We start from the raw sequence: 27,807 nt of genomic DNA, 5'->3' as shown, positions 1-27,807 counted from the left end.
AAAAAAAAAAAAAAAAAAAAGGAAGATTACAGTCAAGTTTTTAGCCCACTGAGAAAGTGAGCTGCACTTTTAAAAACATGTCCCAGAGATACATTACATAAAGTTATAGGAAAATAAAAGGTACTAGTCTATACTTGAAACTCTTGCTATTCAGTAATCTTGAGATTTACCATACAAATAATCTACTTTGCTTTATGTAAACTTATAACATAGTATTTAAGTGACTTTTTAATGATGAATCAATGCTTCTGCTAAAAAATGATTTTTATTAGTTTTGTCTCAGATTTTTCAGTTTTGCAGGTGAGTATAGTTCTTTCTTATAAATTTGATTACTGTGGTTTGTACATTATATATATTATACCTTTTAATTTATTATACCTAATACTCTGAGGGAAATAGTGTTTAAATTAAGCTGTGGACCCCTATTAGTCAAAATAGTATTTGGCATACTTGTTATTTTAAAAAATCTAGGAGGAAATAGAATTACATATTTTTTCTCATTAGCATTTCAGGTATATTTTGTATATACTCTTATGCTGTACCCAAATTAAAGGTTTAAAACAGAAGAGTGTATAATGTTAATATATGAGAAACATATATGTATTATACATTTCTTTTTGTAAATTATAAAGAGAAAAACGATGAGTAAGAATGTGTCTCCACAGAGGGGAAGAACACATACTGGGGCCTACTGGAGAGTGGAAGGTGGGAGGAAGGAGAGAATCAGGAAAAAATAACTAATGAGTACTATGCTTAATACCTGGATGAGGAAATAGTCTATACAAAAAAAACCCATGACACGAGTTTACCTATATAACAAACCTGCACATGTACCCCTGAACTTAAAATAAAAGTTAAAAAAACAGAATTTGTCTCATAGAGTCTCAAAATATTTTATACCAGATGAAAATTCAGTTTTGGCGATAGAATTATACTGGTTCAGAGTACTATGAAAATTATTTATTGCTCAAAATGGAGTCGTCCAAATACATTTGAAAATTAAAATCCTAATTTTCCAAGGACATTTATTCATTGTCTCTTATATTCTAAAAAAGCCAAGTATTTGTTGAGTACCATATATTTAAGATACTTGTTAGTTCTAAAACTAAGTTATTTTTCAAAGATTTATAAGTAAAATGTCCTTAAGTAAGCAAATAAGTAAAGGAATTGTTTTCTAGTATTTTGTTCATCCTCATTTTAAGAAAATAATTATTTCGTATTTTCAATAATGCTCTTAAATTCTAAGTAAAACCTTAGCTTTCAATTGAACCAGAATTTAGTATATGATATAATTATGTATTTGTGTATATCACTTAAAAATGACTACTTTGTAAAATTAGTTATCTGTGTCACATAACTTTGGAGTAAGAGAGATTTGAGGAACCTTACAATGTCAAAGTTCTTTTGACTTAAGGTTGATAATGCCTAAACTATTCTGAACATAGATCTCTTTTATTTCCAAACACTTTAGGAATGTTGATTTTTCACAACACTACTTTGTGATCTATTCAGTGTTTGACAGTTTTCAGCTTATGAAGTTTGTTGTTTATGTCTAATTGTCAGTTTAAAGCTATTCTGTTCCATAAAAAGGAACTGGACCAGATGTACCATATAAATCCCCATCTGTTAAAACAACAACTTCTTCCAAACTAAAAAACATTTTGTGTGTCTGTGTGTGTGTGTGTGTGTGTGTGTGTGTGTGTGTCTATATATAGATATATCTATGTAAGGACTATCTTTACTTTTCAAGTCCCTGTAATTCCAAGGACTATATTTTGTCCACAAAAATAGCTCAGAAATGTTGAATGCTTATATTAGCTCCTAATACTGGCTTTTAAAAATTCCGGTTAAATAGCCTAGTTTATATTTTGTTCAGTTATGCCTTTACCTATTATGAGAAAATTACTGTAAAGTATTATGACTCACCTTGCATTTAAATATATTTGCACATTTATTTTTAATAGAATTTCAAACTAACATGCATTTTTAAGGTACATGCTACATGCCCTCAGAGAAACTGGTAAGACAAGATAGTCTTTTTTACATCTTCAAGTTTCTTAAAAATAAAATAAAAAATTGCCATGTGGCTTGGATTAAGATGGAGCTTATCTTTGCCATATTGTTTAAAGAAACAATGTAATGTTAGTTACTCTAGTTTTAAATCTCATAGAAATAGTCTCTTGATTTGTCACAAGAGTAGTATACCCTCAAACATATTGTCCTCTCTTACTAAGGAATTTATTATCACGATCACATCATTTCTTTAATTTGACAACTGATCAGTGATTTCATAAGCTAAAGTATTTTCTAATGTACTGTAGCATTTGTCATCACTTACTCTCTTTTATAATACACCAGTTTCTATTTTGTTTTATTTAAATTATCTTCCCTTCTTCTTTTGAGTTTTGTGGTCTGCTCTTTCTTGTCTTTCTTATAAGTCTTTTCCCCCAATCCTTCAACCATTTGCTTCCACATTACTTCACTTTTTTTTGTAATGACTACCAGAAAAAAAGTACATAAATAACTTTCTTCAGTGTATGTATCATGCAAAATGTTTTGTATAAGATGGGATTGCTGCAAGTTATAAACCTTTGGATATTAATATTACTGATAGTTTTGTGGAATGATTGAGGACAAAAAATTTCTGAAAATTAGGTACTTGGCCAGAAGATTATGATAATTAGTTGTTTTCATGTTTACATTATTTTAAAATCAGACCAGCCAGACGCGATGGCTCATGCCTGTAGTCTCAGCACTTTGGGAGGCTGAGACGGGCGGATCATGAGGTCAGGAGATCGAGACCATCATGACTAACATGGTGAAACCCTGTCTCTACTGAAAATACAAAAAATTAGCCAGGCATGGTGGCCTAAGGGAGGCTGAGGCAGGAGAATGGCGTGAACCCGGGAGGCGGAGGTTGCAGTGAGCAGAGATCGTGCCACTGCACTCCAGCCTGGGTGACAGAGTGAGATTCTTCTGTCTCTCAAAAAAAAAAACAAAAAAAAAAAAAAAAAAAAAAAAAAAAAAAAACCGGGCCCCCACGGCCTTTTTTTTTTTTTTTTTTAAACCGGATTTTCCAAGGGTTATCCTTAAAAAAACACAAAGGTAGACACATTGAATTCAAATTCTGCTCGGTTAGAATTGAATCCAGTGCAGCTCATTCTAATAGTGCATGGTACATTAAATGTAGTAATAAGTTTGTCCTGCAGCTTCTCATGAGAAGGACACTGTTTTTAAACTGATTGTAGACCTGGCACCTGGCCCACTTTCTGGGTGTCTCCCAAGTGTGAAACTTTCCCCACCCTCAGCCCCCTCCTTTCCTTCCTGGAGGTGGTTGATAGATGGTGGATTCTATACTGATAATTACCCCAGCAGTGTCAGTTGCACACATGATTTGCATAACTGTGCTGTGCTGATTTCATCCATCAAATCTGATACTGAATGCCCTTGTTGCTTCACTGTATGCTTTCGATAAACACTGAGAAAGGAGATGGATTAATATTTTTCATCCTTGACTCTTCAAACACACACTTGAGTTCCACCTCATGAAATTTACCCAGGAAGGTAAAAGCCACTTTCCAGTAGGCAGCCTGTAAGACAGCCCCATTTGATTTCCACCAGGGCTACGAACACCCTTTCCCTACCCCGACCAATATCCATTATATGTTTCTTATAAAAGAAAGTAAAACTTCTTAATAGCAGTATACATCTCATTTTTATGAACTGTCAGTTAGTCATGGCTTCTTTCAGCAACCTATTTCTAGAAGCGAATTAAAAGTTCTCTTTCTTTTATAATTCTATGTAAGCTCTTTTCACCTCTGGTGCAAGTCATTTAGAAGATCAATAATTACTGTAGGAAGCTTTCCCTCTCCTACTTTATTTTCAGGGAATTCTAAAGAAATGGACAAGATTCCTGGGTGCTTTCTCATTATTTTAAATCATTCTACATTGTCCTCTTCCAAAGCTTGCTCACCACAGTTTTGTACCCTGCCTGGATTTAGTGTGGATCAGTCTTAATTTTGTCATTTACCATTTTCCCTTCCACACCATGAGTCTGCAGGCCTGGCATATTTGAACTCACAACAGAAGTGGGAGAGGGCTGCACACAAACTTTATTACTCCCCAGTATCCAGCAAGGGTATGACACATTTGGACGTGTGTGTGTGGGGTGGGGGGGGGGTGAGGGGGGCGGCGGTGGGGTGAGGTAGGTATTTGGATGGTTTTTTCTAACCTAACCTTTACCCTTTCTTTCAATTTTTCCTACTTGATCTGTGTATGTGAGTCAAAGAAACCTGTTCATCCACAGCCTATACTATCTTGCCAAATACTGTAAGAAAACTCTCAAATGGTAGAAAATCAGACAAATAAGGAAAATAAAAACAAAGTATCATTCATCATAAGCATGTAAAATATATTTAGAATATACAATTTTATGTAAAGTATCATGAATCATCTATCAGAATGGAGTCCCTTTAAATTGTATAGAAATATGATGATGATGATAAGCATCTGGATAAGAATAAAAGGTCTTAAATTCAGCATCTCAAAGAAGAGAGCTTATTCTGTTTTGCATCTTCATCCCTTATATACCATATTGATTGAATGAATTAATGGACAGATTATTTTCTTTGAATATTCTTATATTAACTAGGAAGGTTTTAAAGATTCATGGAGGTCAGTGGTCGTTGTGTATGTTTCCTAGTACATGATAAATATTAGTCTATTAAAAAAATTAAAAATTATGGGTATATTGAATAAGTTCTTATTTTGTGGCAAGAGTCATTTTAAGGGCCTTATTTTGCAGATAAGTAGAGTCAAGTTTAAAGAAAGAGATGTTACCTAATGTCCTCACACAGTCTGTCATTTTACATAGTACATGTATGCCTCCTCAGCTTATAAAGATTATACTTTAACCTTATTTTTCTTTTATTTTCCGTGGTTTGGCAACAATGTATTATTGCATTAGATTTCAAACATACACATACTCACCCACAGCACAATAAAACAAGAATTGTATCATGCTTTTATAAACAAAAATATATCATGATGGTTGAAGACATATAGCAGCTTAGAACAAAATAAATCTAGCAATAGTATAAATTATATTTGTGAGAGTACTTTAAAAAATTATGGTCTGATATAGCAAAAAAACCCATACCATTATAACTATATATTTGCATTTTATCCAACTTCCAATGTACTCATGAAAGCTGAGAAATAAGCTCTGGTCTATCTGAATCTAGGGTCTCTGCTCTCAGCCACTATACTCCTGCTTCCCAATCTATTCTCCATATAGCAACCACAATGTTACTTTAACATCTGATTTAAATCATGTCACTCCTCTTAAAATATTTTAATGGTTTTCCATTGCTTTTATAATAAAATCAAACTACTAATCATGGCCATTGGTGGTTCTGCCCACTTCTCCTGTCTGATCTTCTTCTACTTTACGCCTTATTCTGGGTTCTTTGCAACCGAGGTTTCTTTATTCTTTCCTACTCTTTTTGAACTAATGGATGATCCTAGGAGTCAATACCTTCACCACTTTCCCAAGATCTTGGCACAGTTGCCTCATTATCTTTCAGATGTTAGCTTAAATGTCATCTCTTTGAAAATAGTGGCATCCATAAGCAACCTACCAGAAGCATCCCCTTAGTCCTATTTTGCTATCTCTATCTTAATAAAAAGCTTGAATCAGAATCTGTGATTATGTTGGTGTTTAGTTTATACACATGTTGTCTGTGCCGTCCCACCCCACTTGAATGTAAGCTCTGTGAGATTGTGGACTGCAAGGCTGTCCTTGTGGAGCTTACATTTTAATGAGGGGAGACAGGCAAGAATCAGTTTTTAAAAATTATATAATATGTTAGAAGGTGTTGACCGCTACAGGGAAAAAAAAACAAAAATTTTCCATTTATTGTGTGTCAGGTACCTTGAGTGTTCCATATGGATTTAAAAAAAAATCTTCACAGAAATGCTGTGACTTAGGTACAACCATTTCCTAGTTTAACTTAACCTAGGCTTCACACACAACTGGCATTAGGGTTAGAATTTGAGATCCAAGTAAGAAGCCACATTCTGGATCTACAAATATATATTCTTTATATGAATATTCCATAAGTTAGAGCAAACTATTTGCTTCTGAATTGATTATTTTGGGAGCTGTTTGCTATCCAAATTATTTGCTTACTCATAAGCCTGAGTTATTGTAATATAGAAAGTCAGATGTAAGGAAATACAGGCATAACTTCCTTTATTGTGCCTTACTTTATTGAACCTCACAGATACTGTGTGTTTTACAAATTGAAAGTTTGTGGTAACCCTAATTCCAAGCAAGTCGGTTGACACCATTTTTCCAATGACACATGCCCACCTCATGTCTTTCTGTCACATTTTAATAATTCTTGCAGTGTTTCACATTTGCTCATTATTATGTCTGTTTTGTGATCTGTGATCTTTCTTGTTATTATTATAACTGTGTTAGGATACCGCAAACCACACCTGTACAGGCTGGCAAACTTAAATGTTAGTGTTGATAAATGTTGTGTAAGCTCTGACTGCTCCACCAACTGGCCAGTTTCTCTGTCTGTCTGTCCCTCACCTGGCCTCTATATTCCTAAAATGCAAAAATACTGAAATTAGGCCACTTAATAACTGTACAATGGCCTCTAAGTGTTCAAGTGAAAGGAAGACTCACATTTCTCACTTTAAACCAAAGCTAGAAATGATGAGGCTTAGTGAGGAAGGTATGTCAACAGGCAAAACATGCCAAAAGATAGGCCTCCTGTGCCAAACAGCACGTTATGAATGCAAAGGAACTGTTATTGAAGAAAATTTAAAATGCTCCTCCAGTGAACACACAAGTGATAAGAAAGCAAACTGCCTTATTTCTCATTACGGAGAAAGTTTCAGTGGTCTGGACAGAAGATCAAACCAGCTACAGCATTCTCTTAAATCAAAGCCTAATCCTGAGGAAGACCCTAACAATATTCAATTTTCTGAAGGCCACGAGATATGAGGAAACTGCAAAAGAAAAGTTGGAAGCTAGCAGAGGTTGGTTCATGAGGTTTAAGGAAAGAAGCCATCTCTATAACATAAAAGTGCAAGGTGAGGCAGCAAGTGCTGATGTAGAGGCTATGGTAAGTCATCCAGAAGAACTAGCTAAGCCAATTAATGAAGGTGATTGTGGTAAAAAGCAGATTTTCAGTGTAGACAAAACAGCCTTCTATTAGAAGAAGTTGCCATCCAGGGAGGAGAAGTCAATGTCTGGGTTAAAAGCTTCAAAGGACAGGCTGACTGTCTTGGTAGGACAGTGTAGCTGGTGACTTAAAGTTGAAGCCAATGCTCATTGACCGTTCCAAATCCTAGGGTCTTTAAGAATTATGCTACATCTACTCTGCCTGTGCTCTATAAATGGAACAGCAAAGTCTGGATGACAGCACATTTGTTTACAAGATGGTTTACTGAATAAGCCTATATTGTTTAGACACTGCTCAGAAACAAAAATTCCTCTCAAAATATTATAGTTCATTGACAATGTATCTTGTCACCCAAGACTTCTGATGGAGAAGTAAAGCAGATTAATGTTGTTTTCATGGCTGTTAACACAGCATATATTCTTCAGCCCATGTTCAAGGGGTAATTTCAACTTTCAAGTCTTATTACTTAAGACATACATTTTATAAGGCTAGAGGTGACATAGACAGTGATTTCTGTGATGGATGTGGGCAAAGTAAGCTGAAAACCTTCTGGAAAGGATTCAGAATTCTAGATGCCTTTGAGAACATTTGTGATTCATCTGAGAAGGTCAAGATATTAACAGGAGTTTGAAAGAAGTTGATGTCAGCCTCATGAATGACTTTCAGGAGGTCCAGGACTTCAGTGGAGAAAGGAACTGCAGATGTGGTAGAAACAGCAACATAACTAGAATTAGAGGTGGAGCCTGAAGATGTGACCAAATTACTGCAGTCTCATTATAAAATGTGAATGGATAAAGAGTTGCTTCTTACAATGAGCGAAGAAAGTGGTTTCTTGAGATCGAATCTTCTAGTGCAGATCCTGTGAACATTGTTGAAATGACAAGAGGATTTAGAATATTACGTGAACTTAGTTAACAAAGCAGTAGCAGAGTTTGAGAGAGTTGAATCCAAGTTTGAAAGAAATTCTACTCTGGGTGAAATCGTATCAAATTATGTCACATGCTACAGAGAAATCCTTTGTGAAAGGAAGTGTTGACTGATGCGGCAAACTTCATTGTTGCCTTATGTTAAGGAATTGCCATATCCATCCCAGCCTTCAGCAACCATCAGCCTTATCAATCAGTAGCCATGGACATCAAGGCAACACCCTCCTCCACCAGTGGAAAGATTATGAGTCTGAAGGCTCAGATTATCTTTACAGTGTGTGTATGTGTGTATGTATGTATGTATTTAAGACAAGGTCTTACTCTGTTGCCCAGGCTGCAGTGCAGTGATGCAATCACAACTGACTGTAGCCTTGAAAGTCTGGGCTAAGTGATCCTCCCACCTCAGCCTCTCAGCGTCCCGAGTAGCTGGGACCACTGGTGCATGCTACCACACCCTGGCTAGTTTTGCTAATTTTGTATTGTTTATAGAGACGAGATTTCATCATGTTGCCCAGGCTGGTCTAGAACTCCTGGGCTCTAGTGATCCTCCTGCCTCCACTTCCCAAAGTATTCTGCTTGTATTACACCTGCTTGTATTACAGGTGAGAGCCACTGCACCTGGCCTGTTTAGCATTTTTTAGCAATAAAATATTTTTAAAATTAAGGTATATACATTGTTTTTATACACAATTCTATTGCACACTTAATAGACTATGGTATGATATGAACATAACTTTTATCTGAGTGACCCACTTTATCAGGATATAGTCTTCATTGTTATGGGCTGGAGCTCAACCTGCAATATCTCCAAGATATGCTAGTAGTTTGATGAATTGAAATCTTATTGAAAGGAAGAGTCTATGTAATTTGGATTATTCATTTAATCTGTATGCCTAGTAAATTCTTACTAGCCTTTCTGTTTACTTTTTGTTCTCCATAATGAATATTTTGCACATTTGTAATAATGAAATAGTATCAAATATATCTGCTGTTTCTCTTGTGTCTTAGATTTTACTGTACCATCTCCTGGCCATGCTAAGACTTTTTACACCTTTATACTTTCTCTAGTCTTTTTCCTACATTCATCAACCAATCTGTTAAATAATTTATGTTACACTTACAGTGAAAGAAGTGAGCAACCGTAGGAGTTAAATGGTTTTTGAATATAATGTTTATTATTATGATTATATATGCCACATTTTAGGCAGTTGGTAAATTATGTTATATGAATAAATAATTGATATGTATATATTTTAACAGAAATGGAAAAATTTAGAGAGATTAAACATCTACTTCCATTTATTATTTTATTAGCAATGATAAAAATAAGCAATAAAATATTTTATGTGATAAGGAAATGCCGGGGAAGCATAACTGTTACACTGCCAAAATATGTTACAATGTATATTTTGCTTAATCCCATTTTGCTTCCTTATTTTAGGTGTTAAGTTCAAGAAATCTGAGGAAACATGTTTACTTAAAGTGACAGAAAAGTAGATGCCAACAACTTAGACTCTTATAAAAATAATCTTACATAAGATATTTTCTTTTTTGAATTGTGCCTATTTTCTTCCAGAGTGCCCAAAACAATAAAAGGAGTTTTCTTTTGCTTTCAAATGTCTGTGATTTTACTTTAAAGATCCAATACATACTTTTTTATATATAATTTTTCCTGGTGTTTGTGTCCTGTGTAAGATTTTCAATTTACTTTGAATAGTGTTGTTACATTATAAAACAAATGGCAATATTTGGATGGTTAATAATGTTAGCTCTGTGGATGCAGGAATGACATTTGTCTCATTCAGTGCTGTACCTACAGCACCTAGAATGTGGAACACTGGAGGTGCTCAAGAAATTTATATTAAAGGAACTAGATGTCCTTGCTTAACACCTGGCATATCCTGTTAAAGAAGAGGAAACAGTGTTAATGTGGCCGGGCAGGGTGGCTCACGCCTGTAATCTTAGCACTTTGGGAGGCCAAGGCGGGTGGATCACCTGAGGTCAGGAGTTTGAGAGCAGCCTGGCCAATATGGTGAAACCCCGTCTCTACTAAAAATACAAAAATTAGACAGATGTGGTGGCGCATGCCTATAGTCCCAGCTACTCGGGAGGCCGAGGCTGGAGAATCATTTGAACCCAGGAGGCAGAGGTTGCAGTGAGCTGAGGTGGTGCCACTGCACTCCTGCACTCCTGCACTCCAGCCTGGGTGACAGAGCGAGACTCCGTCTCAACAAAAAAATAAAAAAAGAAAAAGAAAAATAGTACGAATGCTGGCTTTTTGTGCCTCTTTTATTGTCATAATGCAGTGTTCCTCACAGTATGTTCACAAACAGTTATTTACTTGGGAAATTACTAGTGCTAAAATAAAAACATTGTACTATATTTATAGTTTTTTGGGAAAACATTGGGTTAAATAAGTTTTATTTGTTTGCTTTTTTTGTTATTGTAGCTAAACATCCAAAAGAACCTCTGATAATGCTCATGTACATTGTAAATCTCTAAGAAATCTGCATTAAATATACTGTCTCACAGACTTGTTTAAACATTTAACGTTCATCCCCCCCACCCTCAACTATTTTAGTAAACTGTCCTTAGAGAGATAAAAGTTATTTCACTGTAATGATTTTTGACAGATACCTAATTATCCTGAAATGATTTCATATAAAGAGATACTCTTTGAAAGATGTCTCACTTTTCAGGTAGGGCTCTGTTTCCTTTCTAAAATACTCTTTTCCCACTTAATCATTTCATTAAAAAAAGAAATCTAGAGTCATTAAGACTTCTAAAGATTTAGAAAAAAAAGTAGGTGTGGATATTTCTTAAAAATTCTGTATCAGGCAGAATTTTAAAACTTAACACAGTAAAGAAATCACAACGTGGGAAACTACCAACAATTTTGACCACACAAAAATATAAAACCTCTAAGCCTCAAAAAAAGCATAAGTCAAATAGGTAAGTCAAGAAATAAGTCAAAGGCATTAATATATACAGAGATCGAACAAACTGATGAGAAAGACAAAAGCAGTAAGATCATAATTAAAAAATAGATGAAGGCATGAAATAGGTAATTTGAAAGGATATCATACAAAAGGCTAATAATTTTTTAATATTAGTGAAACTAATAATATTTAGTTTCACTAATGCAAATGTGAAAGAAATGCAAATTACATTTTATTACCTAGCTCAGTTTTCCCAAACTTTCTTGGTTCATTGTGACCCTAGTGTCTTAATAATTTTGTCAAAGTGCATTTATGGCTAAAAGTAATACTGAACAGTTTCATTTTATTAAGTCATAAGGTCCAAACAACTTAGTAACGATTTGTGCCCTAACAACTTTTTATCCATTTGGGAAAATTATAATATATAAATTGAAACCCAAAACAGTGTTTTTTTGTTTTGTTTTGTTTTCATCCTTAGATGGCCACAGTTACTTACTAATGGGATTGTATGCCTTGTTGGGCATGGTACAGCTTCCCCGACCTTGAAATCAAGTTGGACACTGCCACTCTCTTTTCCTGTTCCATATTGATTGTCATGCAGTGCTTGCTTTGTATTGCAGCAACCACTGAAACCCAGCTTCACAAAGATATGACATAATTGAAAGGAATGTAGTGTGATACAATGTTGAAACTGAATAAGTAATGTGCATGATGTCTGAGAGGTATCAAATATTATTATTTCCCTAAAAATGGAAAATATACAGTATCCCTAAGAGTTTGCTTCAGCACTCCAAGTGCCTTACTACAATTTGAGGATATAGGCTAGCACATAAGTGGATAATGTATTATTTTAAAGGTAGTATTTATTGTTGGTGACAGCATGGTGAAATGGCTTTCTTATACACTTCTATTTTGAATATGAATTTGCAACACTGTTTTTGAGGCAGCAATGTAGCAATGGGGATCAGAAACCTTAAAATTGTTCATCCACAGAGTTCATGCAATGTAAGAGACCACTAAGACATAGTAAAACTTACCAGTACTAAGAACAGAAAAACATTAAATGCCTGTTGTGCCATATTGTCATTGCTAATATTTCTTCAGTGTAATTTATAATTCCATAAGGTAAATTAGATTTCAGACTCCTATTTTTTGCCTTACAGTATTTATAGGAAAGTAGGTACATTTAATTTTATTAAAGAAAAATAAATGTGATATATGCATAATGTTAAATTTATGTTATGAAAAATGGTAAATATATTTTCTATATATAAATGCATTGCTTTGTATGTTTCTGTATGTGTAAATGTACATACACTATATAAAGAATAAAACCTTTACCACATGTATTAGTGCTATTGTAATTTGTTTTATAGATTTCACTAGGATAACTCTTGAAGTGACATATTTCAAGAAAATATAAGTGAACAAGACTTGATTCTTCATAGTACTCTATGAACTTCTTCATAGTACTCTATGAATTTATGGTAAATGTTATTTCAAAAAATTTTTATAGCAATTTGACTTGCTCTTACTTTTTGGTAGGTATATAGGTTCTTAGGGGAATGAGGGCAGATTATTTTGTATTTCTGATTCCACATAAAGACAGATAGATGAAATGCTAGTAAATGCCAGCAAACTATTTGCTAATTGAACAGTTGGCCAAATTGTCAAGTTTTCTTTACTAGATATTTAATTTGTAATTCATTCCTCATATCTGGAATCTGTGTCTGTATCTTTGACAGATTACACCAGTAATTCTCTCATTTTTGTTACTATAGGGCTATTGGTGAGGGACAATATGTCAAAGAAAAGACTATATGTTAACTTTTGAGGCAATTGAGAAACACTGCTATCTTTTGTGTCGTAGAATCCTTAGTATTGTAACACATCTTAAAATTATATTTATAGGAAACTATTTCAGTTATCTGAATTGTATTGGTGCTAAAACTTTAAAAGTTAGTGTGACTTCTTGGTATTTAATCCAATTAAAAAAATCCATTTAATCCATGAAGAAGTATCAGGGACCAGATTTATCTTCCCAACTTAAGCAACTAGAAGATTAGACAAAATATATTAGATAAATTTTAGACAATAACAATAACAATGCAAGACTGTGGTCCCTGAGAGAGAAAAATAAAAATAAAAAAATCCAAACTTGTGAGTCCTATGCCCCCAACTTACTTTCTTGAGGCGATTTCCAGGCCATAGCTCAAGGACATCAAACCCATAGCCAGGTAGTCTTGCTGAATTGAGAAGACAGATCAGAGACCAGGGAGACCAGTGTGTTTAGTGCATGCAAAACAGAGTAACAGATTGGAGGAAGCTGCACAGAAAAAGTTCTGGAGTTTTGCAGAGTAGAGGGTTCCCTTGATTCTTTGGCTAAATGGTTATCTAGTTATCTGTACAAGGTAACTACCTGAAGTTGGGAAAAGAAACACTAGGAAGCAGAAGGCCAAGTTATTTCTGGAACACATAGAAGTCTGGGTATAATTAATTCTCACCAGTCAAAGTGAGAAGGTCTTGTAATATGCAAGACACTGAGTAAAGTCCTTAGAAGAGTATTGCCTTAGTACTGGAGCTAAGCTAGTCTTTAGACTAAAGCATGCTCTGGACCTGCCTTCAAGCATTAAAGTAAATTTTGAAAGGATCAAACTAATTCCAAGTAACAACTGCATATTGGGATAAGTCAATCACATTGTAAAGAAATGCAGTAAAATCTAGAATCAATTAAAGGAAAATTCACAATATCCAGCATTCCATTAAAAAACTAACAGATATGCAAAAACATAGACAGTATTATTTATAATCAGGAGAATACTCAAGCAATAGAAATAGATCCAGAGATGGCCAAAATAGTGGAATTTGAAGACAAAGTTGATAAAGCAACCATTATATATATACTCCATGTATTCAAGAATATAGAGGAAAACATGAACATGATGTGTAGAAGTGGTGCTTAGAGGGAAATTTGTGATTTAGACAGTTTATATTGGAAATGAAGAAAATCTCAAACTAATGATCTTAAGCTTTCTTTAGAGATTTAAAAAGAACAAGATCAATCCACAGTATGTTAAGAAAAGAAATAAAAATGGTAAAGACTGAAACCAATGAAAGAGTGAAACAAAAATAATGGAGAAAAGTCAGTGAAATCAAAGACTGATTACATGAAAAGATCAATAAAATAGATAAACCTCTAGCAAGACCAATCAGTATAAAAAGATCACATAATTTGGCATCATCCAGAATAAAAACGGGAAATCGCTAAAAATCCTGTAGCCATTGGAAGCATAATATGGGAATATTGTGAATAACTTTATGTCAAATTCAGCTAGATGAAATAAAAAATAGAAATTATTGACTCATTCAAGAAGAAATACATACTCTGAATAGCCTATATTTATTCCAGGAATTGAAATTGAAGTTAAAAACCTTCCTACAAAGAAAACTCCAGATGATTTCACTGATAAATTCTGTCAAACATTTAAGGAAAATGTAATTTAAGAAAAACATTAAAAGAACAAATTCCTCTAGAGAATAGAAAAGGGAGGGAGGGAGGCCTCCAAACAAATTATTATGTTCAACATTACTCTGACACCAAAATCAAAGACATTACAAGAAAAAAATACTGCATAATGGTATTCTTCATGATGCAGATGCAAAAGTCCTTAAAATTTTAACACATTGAATCTAGAATATATAAAAAGGATAATATATCATGACGAAGTGGGATTTATCTTAGGAATTTAAAATTAGTTTAACATTGGGTGAAAAAAAATACCAATCAATGTAATTTTCCATATTAACAGACTAAAAAAGAAAAGATTTTAGTTTGTCTTTAAAGTTGCAGAAAAAGTATTTGACTTAATTCAGCATTCACGTATTATAAAATTTCTCAACAATAGAGAAGAAAAGAACTTCCTCATCATGATGAAGGTTATCATTTGATGAATGTAAAAAGAAAAGGTGGACATTTAGGTTGATTCCATATCTTGGCTTTTGTGAATAATGATGTAATAAACATGGTAATGCAAATATTTATTTGACATACTGAGAATAAATCAAATGTATTTCTATATGCTAGGAATTAATAGTTGTACATTGGAATTTAGAAAGCAATGCCATTGATCATAACATCCCAAAATGTATGAGCTACTTAGAGATAAATTTAGTAATATGTGTAAGAACTGTGCACTTAGAGTTATAATACATTGCTGAGATAAATTAAAGACTTCAATAAATGGAGAGATGAGACATTATCATGATTTAAAAGATTCAGTATTGTTAAGATGTTGGTTTCTCCTGAAATTGAGTCTGTCAGTTCAAGGCAATTTCAGTCAAAATCCCAACAGACTTTTTAACAGAAATTGGCAAACTGATTTCAAACTTTGTTTGGAAATGTAGACCTAAAATAGCCAAAATAGTTTTGAAAAGGCAAATTTGGATGACTTGCACTACCTGATTCCAACTTTATCCTAAGACTTGCTCTGTTGGTTTAAGGATAGACACAGAGATTAATGGAATGGAATAGAGTCCAGAAATAGACCCCAAATTGATCAGTTGGTTTTCAACAAAGGTACTGAGATAATTTAAGGGGGGAAAGGATAATGTTTTCTACAAATGGGTCTAGAACAACTGAATACCCATATTTTTGAAAAGAATGGTCTAAGACTCTTATGCCATATATAAAAATTAAGTTGAAATAGCCATAGACTTTTGACAACTATAGTAATAATGTGAAGAGATGTTAAACACATATTTATATGTTTTATCTGTATATATGTAAATATTCTGCAATATGTGAAATAGTATATGCTTATTATATATACTACAAACTCATGTTTTTTTGAGAGGTAAGGGACAAACATCCAAATAAGAGACTTTAGACCGAAGATATACATTCATATTTCAGAAATTTCAGAACATCAATGACAAACTGAAGTTACTAAGAGCTTTCAGACAAACAGGACACATATAAAGCTACATTTATATAATACTTTTAAAAAGAAACTTTGGAGGTTAGTAGCCCAGTGGAAAAAAGTCTTCAAAATGTTAAGAGAAAATGACTTTCAACTTGGAAATTCTAAACCCAACAAAGAGGAAAACATGGGGTTCAGGCAGCAAAAGACTAATCATAAGGGAGAGAAAGGAAAGTTCTGGATAACAGCTCTGTAATAAACCCAGGGTACCATCAGTTCCAACTGGGGAAAGGGGTGCCAATGGTTGTGAGAAGGCAAGAGGAAAGCGGGGTTGGCAAGGACCTGTGACATTGTTTTGGACTCTGAGTGTTTAGAACAGTTATCAGTAAGGTGTGAGAACCTCAGAGGAGGGGGGTAAGTGGACTGGATACAGAAACACAAGCAAAATAAAAAGTGAGATGATTATTAACTCTAGGAAAAATTAAAAGCTGCACAAAAAAGGAAATGTAATCACTGTTGAACCAAATAGTATGTTATGATTAATATTTCTGTGACTACTGGAAATTTCCATTTCTATACTATTATCAGAAATGATTATGTAACTATTGAAAGACCACAGAAGTGAGAATTGAGAGGGTGTTTGTAAGAGCTGAATCCTTAACTACCAAGACACAGAAGCAGTAGATTATCTCTAAACCCGATGAATAAAAATAACTTATATATTATTTAGAAATATGAATATAATCGCCAGAAGAAGGAGCTGAAAATGGTTGCTTTTTGGGATTTTGATTAGATTGCTTGGGGCAGGTAGGGCAGCACGGGGAAGAGACTGTGTATTTCATTAAATGCCACTTGGGACTATCTGATTTTTTTTTGTAGGCATATCTAACTATGGTAAAAAGAAAAATAATCATTAAACTAATAAAAGAAAAGGACTTAGAATGCTAGGCAAACTGAATAATTCAGCATTACCGTAACTCTAGAATCTGGGAGAAAATGTTACCTAACAGCAGCAACAAAAATATCACTTCATAATATGGGGAAATGTTCAAAATATATTGTTCAATAAAATAAACAGGTTATAAAATACAGTGTATAAAATAACTCATTTTCATACCAAAATTTATCTTTGCATGCATTAAAAAAAACATAAGAGTATGATACCAAAATACCAAAGACAGTTATTTCTAAATGATATAATTATGGATTTTACTGGTGATTAAAAAATTTTTATATGAATGTTTTACATTTGAAATTAGAAAAGATTTTAGAAAACTAATGAGAGAAAGCTATTTAAAGAGTTTCAAGATGGTATCACTCATAAAAACTGCACTTATTAGTTCTTTCTATGAGCAAAGCACCCTGCTAAACTCTTTGGAGGTTACAAAGATACGTAAGATATGGTTAAAATTTCTCAAAAAGGTCAAGATCTAACATGAAGATGAAAATTGGTGTGTAAATACCAGTGTAAAAGTCACAAATAATATAAGATAGAGTGATAGAGTTTTGGAAGCGTTCTAAGCATGAGGGTCAATATTGGAATAGTTCTTTAGTGAGAAAGATCACTTTAAAATGGAACAGAGTTAAGGAGGTTGGAAGTGGAAGGATGCGGACGATTTCAAGAGGTAGGAATCATGTGAGGCCATTACAGCAAAAAACAAGACTCAGAAGTGTAGGTGCAAAGTAATTTTGACTGGAGCCTGGGGTAGGAGTGGGACGTGTGCTTTGGGACCAGATTGTATCGGGTGCTGAATACCAGGTAAAGGGATTTCAACTTAGTTCAATAAAAGTTAACAGTTAGTGAAGGTTGTTGGAGAGAGGAATAAAATAATTACACATGGGAAGAGAAAGCCTATTTGAAGTCTATTATGCCAGCCCAGGTGAGCAATAATGAAGGCCTGAACTAGGATATTGATTGTGAGAATGAAAAGAAGGGATCAAATTGAGAATCATTTTACGAGTCCAGTATATAGAATTTAGCAGCGATTTGAAGTAGGAAAAGAGGTAGAAGGTAACAAAAGTGGTGCACTGTTGTGAATCATGAGTATTAGAACAGTGGTAATGCTAGCAAAGGAGGGCAGTCAGAACAAAGAGGGAGTTTTGTGGAGGAAGATAGTTGTGAGTATCTTGAATGATTTGCTTTTGGGGGAATATCCATGAGGCAAGACTCAAAGGGCAGTTGAAAGTATGGATTTGAAGTAGTCATTCAGCAAATACATATTGTCTCCTATGTTTAATAACTTGATATGTATTATCAATTTAAAATTGAGTAAAACAAGATCTCTGTCCTTATGAGGCTCATCGTTTGGACTAGGGAAATAAATAGATATCAAATTGATAATTACAACACAGTTGTTAAAAGTAATGAATCAACAGAGTATGAACAGAGTTCTGTGAGAGCAGAGGAGACAGCTGTGTCCTGATGCTCTTTGTTTTCATTGTAGGGAAGGGATTCACTCAGATATTCAAAGATGTACATGGCCAACTGGAGCTTACAAACATGGGAAATTATTCTTGACCTGATGTGGATGTTTCATAAAAATGAGCACTTCATTTAGAGAGCAAAGAGGGAGAGCATTGTACTGAGAACAATATCTGAAGGGATGTATGTAACATATTTGCAAGTTAGGAAAAAACTGAGAAGCAGTGGGGGGGAATGTTGGATCTGATCTCAGACACTAAAACAGGAGACCCAAGACACAAGAAAGTTTGATAGTGGCCAAGAGATTAGGAAGATAAAGGATTAATAAAAGTCTATGGATTTAATGATTCAGAGACCATTGACTTTTCAAAAATGTTTCCATAATACAAGAAAAAGTCTGCTTCAGTTGGTGACAATATGTAGTAACTATTATAAAAATAAAGGTAGTGAAATATTGGTCCTTTTATATGAATATATATGTTATACATATTAATTATGTATTACTTTAAAGATAAACTCATACAGATAAATACATGTATAGGGAGTAAGTATAAATATTTTATAAACTTTATTTTAAGAAATAGTATGAAAAGGATAGGAAATGGTCTTGTGGAGATAGTAAAGCCATTGAATTTGCAGGGATTGTTGGTGATGTCTGAAAACAATTTTCAAAAGAGTAGTAAGGGCAGAATGTAGACTTTGAAGGAGCTAAGTATATAGAAGAAAATAAATGACTACAGGTCTCAGAAATCCTGAAATCCTGCCTTTCCACCCCCACTCCCCAATTGTATAATAACTACTTTTTCTTCAGTTATCACCTGAAATGTTCCTACTTCAAACAGACCTTGTTCAGCCTTTTCAAACTAGTTTCCCCATGTTATACTACGACAGCATTCTTTTGCTCCATGTAACCGCCCACAATTTATAATATATTGCTTGTGTATTCATTAAATGTCTGTCTTCCTCACCAGACTGTCAGTTGCATATGGATAGGCACCATGGGAATTTGTTTTCCACTTTACATTTTAGCCTCGTCAGGACTGATGCACAGTAGTCTGTTACTAAATACGTATTGAATGAATGAGAGAGTTAAAAGGATAGATTGTCTCCAGAACAAATTTATTGGAAATAGAGTAGTTGTAAGAAATGTCCAAATCCAACATGTCACCTAATAATTGGGTTGCTGGAATAGAATGGAGATGAAGAGTTGGGAAAATTAAAGTTGTACTTTTATAACAAAGCCCAACTCAAATCCCTGTTGGATTCAATGATGGGATGAAGAGGAAGGAGTGATGCTTTAAAATAGAGGACAAAATGGAAGAAGCTGAAATAAAGCAGATGCAATAGTAATGAGTGTAGTAAAAAATGAGTAGAAAACAGTAAAAACTTCATGTCTCTTCTTTCTTATCAGGTAAGTTGGGACTTTTAGAGGGTTGTAAGCCAAGGGCAGAGCAATGAAAAACCATGTTTTAATTAAATTGAGAAGATACAATGATTGCTTAAAGAAATAAGGGGAAGAAAGTATTGGAGAATATGCTCATGGTACAACAGAGGCATCATAATGTGATGGGACTGATACCAGGGAAGACCAGAAAATGGCTGAAGTAGTTTACAGTGGGCTATTAGCTTCAGTGTAAGTGCTTAATAAATATTAATCGGTTAATAAGCTTGTTCAGTGTAAATTTGTTACTACTTCTAGAGAAATATTACAGAACAACCCAAAATTGAGTAATGCGAATCGCAAACAGATACTTTTTCTTATGTAGTCCCATATCTTGGAACATAATTACATGTAAATTTATTTATATTATTTACACTAGATGATTTCAGCAAAACTTATTTTCTTGTATTTTTAATGCTGTCACATGGTGATATAAGTTCTGCACAGTATTCTCAGCTACTTCCCAGAAATCCATAGTTCCAAAAAATAGAAGCTAGTTTGCCAAACATTTTTTAAAAACTGAATAATCACTCCATAAATAGCTTTTACGATAGTTTGCAAACAATTATGATTATGAAATAACTGATCTTAATTTATGTGTACCTCAATTCCATTCTATTAAAATTTTGCCCCCCCAAAAAAAAGATTTGGTGTAGTTTTCTTTTTTGTCAGTACTGTGAAACTTTTAGGCGGCCATGAATACCTTGCCTTGTTACAGTATTTCATTTCCTCTCGTGACCAATGTCATAGCATGGGTTTATAAGATGACGAATTAGTGATGCTATCTTTGGTCGTGAAAAAGAGTTGTCTGTTATTCTCTGGGCAAAAACTGAGTAATTCCCATGGGAGTCAAATAGAGACATGGGCGGGGATCACACTGTGCTTTACTGCTGAGGGCTTTGGCACAGACCACCTGGGGTTTTATGTTGTTCTATATTCATTCAAAACCAAGAGTCAAAAGTGCTCTGTGATGTCCTTATGAAGAGTCATGCGTTAAAACGTGCTTCTTTCTGTAGAGATTATATTTTTCTTCTTACTTTGTTTTTTAAAGTTCTTTTTTTTTACTGAACATCTTCGTATTTTAACAGATGTACTGAGATAATGACACTGAGATAATGGCTCCCTAGCTATTAGGGAATAATTCATTTCCTGAATGTGAGATGTTTTGGAAACTATTACTATCATTTCATAACTACATATTGTATAATAATCCTGACTCAAAGCACCTAGTAGGTTAATTCTTGGTATTATAAAAGCTGATGAGGGAGAATATACTTATCTGCCACAAAATTTTGCATGTATGAATAGTTGTTACCAAAGTGAAAAGAAAGGAAACTACTTTCATCTGTACTTTTCTCACCACTTGAGTTCTTTTAATCTTCTTGGTACCCAAGAATAATCTGTTTATTAAACGGTGACATTTCAAGTTGTTGCATTTTAAGTTTTCTTCTGTAAAATTCTCTGCCCTTACCCGAAAAGAAAGAAAGAAAAAAAAACTTATGATGTATCTAGGATACTCCTGATTTGTCTTTTAATGAGTCAAAGCTGAGAGTCAATGTATTAAGAGTCAGATAATTTGAAGATTGATCATCAGGCCCTCAAGATCTAGAATACAGTCAGAGCAAGAATTTGATTCAGTATTTCCCCTGTTGCCAGAGGTACGATCCGCCTGTCTTCTTGTTGTCTTTTAGTCTTGGTAGAAATGTATTTTCTTTTCTTGCCAAAATGGGAATGTAAAGGAGGAAAAGATTTAAGTCTGAAAATTATATGAGTGCTTCCCCCTAGACTATCAAAAGTTAGCTATTGATTTTGCTTTAAATGTGGATGGGACTGACAGCACACTGACCTTGAGTTCTCTTCACAGTGGGTAAACCTCACAAGTGCAACTACTGTGGACGAAGCTACAAGCAGCGCAGTTCACTGGAGGAGCACAAGGAACGCTGCCACAACTATCTCCAGAATGTCAGCATGGAGGCTGCTGGGCAGGTCATGAGTCACCATGGTGGGTAGAAATTGGATTCATCATTTTTATTTCCCCCTACTGCTTTTGTAGTTCAATATGAAGATAAAATCTTATGCTGTTTAAAACTATTTTAGATCACTTTAACTTAAATGAGTTGAGCTTTGGGGTACATTGCAAATAATCTATATTGAAATTTTGCAATATTCCCAAATTATTTCTGATAACATTTGACTTAGCATAATAATGGCAACCAACCTTTAATATACCAAAGGCAGGTGCTGTTTACTCTTCTTTTTCATTTAGCTAACCAGATAGTTAGAGCTGGTTCCACGTTAGTTTGTAGGTTGCCTAAAAGAATGCATTGATTATTTGAATATTTTCATCTCTGTTAGTTAAGTGATCAGTCATATAATTTGAAATTTCTCCAATCGGCCCTTTAATTTTTCTGAGAAATTGCTGATTTTGGTTTCTACAATGTGCAAAACAATCTAGACCAAAATTAGACACCATCTCTCTCCATAAAAAACATTCTCCAAGCAAAACATCCTCATCTCTAACTACACTGTGGCAGGTAGGAAGGATTCTCTGTTCCTGAAAAGTTAATTTTAATAATCAGCCTTATACAGGAAAATAATGAATTTCAATTCTTAAGATTTGTAGTGTCTGTCTTGTCTTACTAATTAGATTTGTATAGTGATAAGTTTTATTTATACAAAGACAAAAATCTCAACTTATTAGTACATGTATATATTTTATTTATTTTTTTAATTATTTTTTATTTTATTATTCTTTTTTTTTGAGATGGACTCTCACTTTGCCACCCAGGCTGGAGGGCAGTGGCGCGATCTCAGCTCATTGTAACCTCTGCCTCCCGAGTTCAAGCGATTCCCCTGTCTCAGCCTGCTGAGTAGCTGGGATTACAGGCATGCGCCACCAGGCCTGGTTAATTTTTCTATTTTTAGTAGAGATGGGGTTTCGCCATGTTGGCCAGGCTGGTCTCAAACGCCTGACCTCAGGTGAGCTACCCGCCTTGACTTTCCAAAGTGCTGGGATTACAGGTGTAAACCACTGCACCTGGCTACTTGTATATCTTTTATTTTAAAAAGGTTTGCCCAGTATTAGATGGTATAGTTGGGGATTGCACAGTCACTTTTAAAATATAAATATCTATGTATTGGCTTAGACATAGCCAGGTCAAGGATTATTTCTGGGGTTTTCTGTTTGTTTTATAGAGTATACACTGTGGAACTGTGTTTGTTGGACAGCTAGTGATTATGTGTTGTTGAATTGGGAATTTTTTTAATTTAAAATTTTTCTTGTTATCCTGAACAACTGAAGTGTTTCCTTCTAGTTTCTATAATCTAAAGAATCTAATTCTATTGATTGTTGTGATCAAGTCCATTTATTTTTATATTATCATCATTAACATTTTTTACAAACCTATCTGTGTATCAAGTCTTGGTAAATTTGATATTTCAAGCTTGCATTACCTGGGCTGATGACGATAGCATAGGATCTAGAACATAGAGATTACAAAATGGTGTGTGTCGGAGTCTGCCAAACCTGCTCTGGCTACATGGTGTCTGGGTGTGTCACTCACAGGCTGGGTTTGAGGATTAAATGTGATGGGATATGTAATAAATGCCCAACAAATGGTTTACTTTACCGCTAACATTTGAGAACATTAAATAACTCAGTAACAGTAAATGTGCTATTTCCTATAAATTTGTTATTTACCAGCAATAACTTAAGCATTAGAGGTTTCATTTGCTGACCAAACACATTGTTACTATTTAAATTGCTGGATTTAAGGGTAAGTTGAGGCAGGAAGCTGATGGAAGCTTAGGGGAATACCAAATCTTCCCCAAAACACCTTACAGCGTTGCTACTAGTTTTTCTATATGATGTTCTCCCATTACAGTTCTGACATTTGATGGGGTTATGCATTTCCAACTTTATTTATTATTTTTGCATTCCTAGTTATTTATGGAATTCTGTATTGCATACATACTCCTAAAAGACCATATGGTAATAGGGAGGTAAAATGTAAATAAATTATTATAATCAACATTTAATTATCTGTTGACAGATTGAACTTTTAGAGAATCAAATGCTAACGAAAAATTTAAACAAGTGCATTTTGGGAGAAGCAAAGACATGTCTTCTAAACAACTAGTTTAGTTTAACAGTCCTAACCCCTGTTCCCCAGATTGCTTAGCCCTCCACAGGCATAGGCCCTTTACAGGTGATGCGAAGGCTGGAACCAAGTGGAGGAAAGTGGGAAAGAGGCAGGGGCACTGGGTAGGTAGAGCAGAGGGTAAAACCAAAGAGGAGAAGGGGTTGAGGGTGGCCATTTATAGATACCATTTATAGAACCAAATATTCTTAAATATTGGATATCGTTTTAACCACATAATTTTATATTCATGCCATTTCATACCGTACTTTTTCTGGGTTTGTTGTAACAATAATTTGATATTATCCTTAATATTCTCTTCCTTTTATTAACATGCTTAATGGGAAACTGGCCATATGAGGTAGGAGTTGATAAATACTGTAAGAGAAAAACATGGTTCTGTAAAATGCTGCTAGAGTTCATCATTAACATATGTCTCATATAAATAGCTTGGCATATGTCTCTTTTTAAACAGAACCACGATGAAACTTATATTTATCCCCTTCTCTTGCTGTATCTTATTTATTTGTTTTCCTTTTTTGTGGTAGATATGAGAGTTGCCATCATTTTGGTTGCCATTAGCTCCATGAAATGATTTAACTATTACTCGTTTTTAAAAAATATCTGACATAGTTATATTTCCTAGTCTGTCTTTTCCAAAACATGTTTTTCCCTATGCTGTTCTTCTAGTATGGAATTTTTTAAAGAAAAGAGGCATTTTCACTTTACTCAGAAAACATTTATCAAGAGCTTACTATGTGCCAAGTTATATGGAACATTCTGGGGTATAAAAATAAATGGACACAGTTTTTTAATACACTTACTTTATAGTCTGGTAGGAAATACATACTTTAAGAAAATAAAATACAATGGAGCAAAAGCTCTAATAAAGATGCTTACACAGTTCTGTGGGAACATAGATGTGGAATTAACCTAACTCTGGAACAAAGTCAAGAGAGGCTTCTTACATGCAGGAGTGTTCAATCCAAACATGAGAGATGAGTAAAAATTGCATAAATCAGGCAGGATACAGAGAATGTATATTCAGGGAGAAGAAGAGGCTTGGAAATATAAAAGATAATTAACAGCTTCCCTGATGTTGAGTGTAACTGCAGTTTAAGGAGTGGTAGGAAATAAAGCTTCTGAATTAGTAGGTTATGATGCAAAGACGGAGTCTTCTCTGCTAATCTAGTGTTTGAATTTCATTGTGTAACTGATGGGGGGCCACTAGGGTAACCAAATTTGTTATTGAGGTAATCAAATCAAGAAAAATGTCTCCAATGAGGATACATGATAAATGCCTACCTCGGGCAGGGGGTAGGCTGTGAGGAGAGACTGGAAATGAGAATGCCAAGAAAAAGATGAAAAGGCAACAGCAAGAGAAGAGAACAAGGTGAAATATTGAAGACATATTTAGGAGGTAGAATAAAATGTTCTTAGAAAAGTTGATTGAGTTTGAGGAAAAAGGAGGAATATCATGACTCACAGTTTTGGAAATAATGATAACAATTGAGTTTTATGAAAGATAATTTATATAATTAAAGTATTTAATTGGGTTTGATGAGCTTATTTATTTAATTGGAATTTAGGGCAAATTATCTTATTTAATTAGGTTTTATGGCAGATTATCTTGTTCAATATTATCTTTATGTTGCTTTTTCAAGTCTATTCAGCTTGAAGAAAAAACTTTAAAATCAAACTATGTTATTACCTGTTTTACCCCAACCTAAAGATGAGAATGAAAGTGCAAAGCAGAAGGATAGCCAGCTTAAAATCTATATATATTATTAGGTTTATGCTTTGAATTGTTGGGGAAAGGGAGATTCTTTTTCACTAAGTATAGAGGCATTATTGGGCACCCCCAAACTTTGGAGTAAGCTTTTTTGACTTATTTCCATTGGGTGACATCATTCAGTGAACATCCATTGAATATTATATCTCTCTTGTATCATAAAAGGTATTAGAGACACAAATACAACAGAATGCAACCCCTGAGGTTATTTGCCAGCTATTGGAAGATAGACCAGTAAAACAACAATTATAGTACTATGTGATAAGCATTATGGAGACAGAGAGGACATACCTAAATCAGCAGGACATCCAAGAGGAATTTCCCACGAAATTTATGTTTGAGCTTAGTTTTGAAAAGCAAAAATGTGAACTAATAAATGGAGAAGGGTGTTTCCTGAAGAAAGAACAACATGTGTGAACAGCTACCAATGTAGCATCTAAAACACTTGGGGTACCTCCATGTGTGTTTGTAAAGAGATGTGGTAGGGAGGAGGAGAGGCAGAAGTCTGGATGAAAGGAAGAAATCTAGGATTTTCCATAGGTGACCAGCATGGCTGATGGGGTAAATAGTAGTGTCATTCACTGATATGGTAATTAGGAAAATAGAAGAAAGAAAGGTAAATGGAGATTTTACTTCTTTTACTATATTCTCTTATGTCCCTATGAAATAGCCAAGTAAAACTGTCTAGGAAGAAGTTAAATATATAGATCTCAAACTCTTGAGAGGGGTCTGAGTAGTAAACAAAGATGCAGGATCCATCATAATTTATGTAGTGGCCCAACATAGTAGTTTTTAATAAGGCAGTACGGATAAGTACAGAGTGAGACATCAAGAAGGCCAAGAACACACTAGCAGGAAAAAAATTTCATGAAGATGAGTAAGAGCAGAGTAGGGACATGGAAAGAGTGATTTCACAGAAGCCAAAGCAAGTGTCAGCACTGCCAAATCCTGTCAAGAAAATAACTAAGATAACTGTAAAGTGTTTTTTTAGATCGGGTAACATGGAGAAAATTTGCAACAATATAGAAGACATCTGTTGTTTTTGCCTGCCTGACATCCCTTCCTCCTTCTCTTGATAACAAGAGTGCCCATTTACCTTTAGAGAACTTTCCTGTTGCATGTAGCTGTGGTGGGACCCTCAGTCCAGGTACTCTGCCCTCTCCTGCCCGGGGCTAGACATGTGACCTCAGACGCTCTTCCTGGAATTTGAATTTGGGTGAACTGTTTGGTTTTTCAAAAGGATACTGGGAATACACTTATGGTTCTGCCTTTATGGTTATCAGTGTGATGAAACAGTGATCTAATGGAATTATGTTTTTATCTTGGTTATAACCTCAAATATAAGGTCAAAGAGGATGTTTGGTTATGAAGTTTGTTCAAACGGGGGAAGTTACCTTATTGGTATATTTTTAGCCCAGATTAATGTCTGTGTGATTAATGCATTATTGAGATATCTACGGAATTTGTTTTATATTTCTAGCAACATATACACAGAAATATTTTGATGAGTTGCACCCAGATCCATGAAGCAAAAAAAATCAGATTGGTTACATAATTAAGGAAAAATGTATCAGATCTTTACCCAATGGTAGACCTTACAAATATGTCTGACTGGTTTATAAAAAGTCAATGCCCAAAATACCTCTACAAAGAATAGTATAGCATAATGGTTGAGCCAGGCTCTGGAGCCAGACTCCTAGTAGTAATAACATTCTGTACTAACCAGATGTAAACCCTGAGGAAATTACTTAACATCTCTGGGTCTTTGTGTTCTCATCTGTACAGTGAAGATGGCATTACACCTATTTCATGGAGTTTCTGGATGAATTAAATTAATTATTAAATGCAAAGCCTTAAAACAGCACATAGCATATAGTATACGTCAGTTATTATTATTGCCGATGTGGTAGAAACAAGATCAATTTTTGACATGAAAAGGGCTATTGTAAAGTAGAAATTAGATCAGAACTCTGTCAAAGTCATCATTTTCAGTTCACATGAGCTTCATTGAACTGGGGACAAATCATCTG

At 34.4% G+C, this 27,807-nt stretch overlaps 1 protein-coding gene across 9 annotated transcripts in view; it reads left to right on the top strand.

Moving 5' to 3' along the window:
* Positions 1–27,807, top strand: part of IKZF2 (IKAROS family zinc finger 2) — a 176,465-nt gene that overhangs the window by 132,268 nt on the left and 16,390 nt on the right. For all 9 annotated transcript variants that reach the window (XM_017855659.1, XM_017855699.1, XM_017855680.1 and 6 more), the window contains one exon: positions 21,711–21,848. In XM_017855659.1, the coding sequence (XP_017711148.1) occupies positions 21,711–21,848 (138 nt within the window). The remainder of the gene's footprint in view (positions 1–21,710; positions 21,849–27,807) is intronic.

The sequence above is a fragment of the Rhinopithecus bieti genome, unplaced genomic scaffold (genome assembly GCF_001698545.2).
Source record: "Rhinopithecus bieti isolate Rb0 unplaced genomic scaffold, ASM169854v2 scaffold_1070, whole genome shotgun sequence".
Lineage (NCBI taxonomy): Eukaryota > Metazoa > Chordata > Mammalia > Primates > Cercopithecidae > Rhinopithecus > Rhinopithecus bieti.
This window is presented reverse-complemented; position numbering and strand designations above follow the sequence as displayed.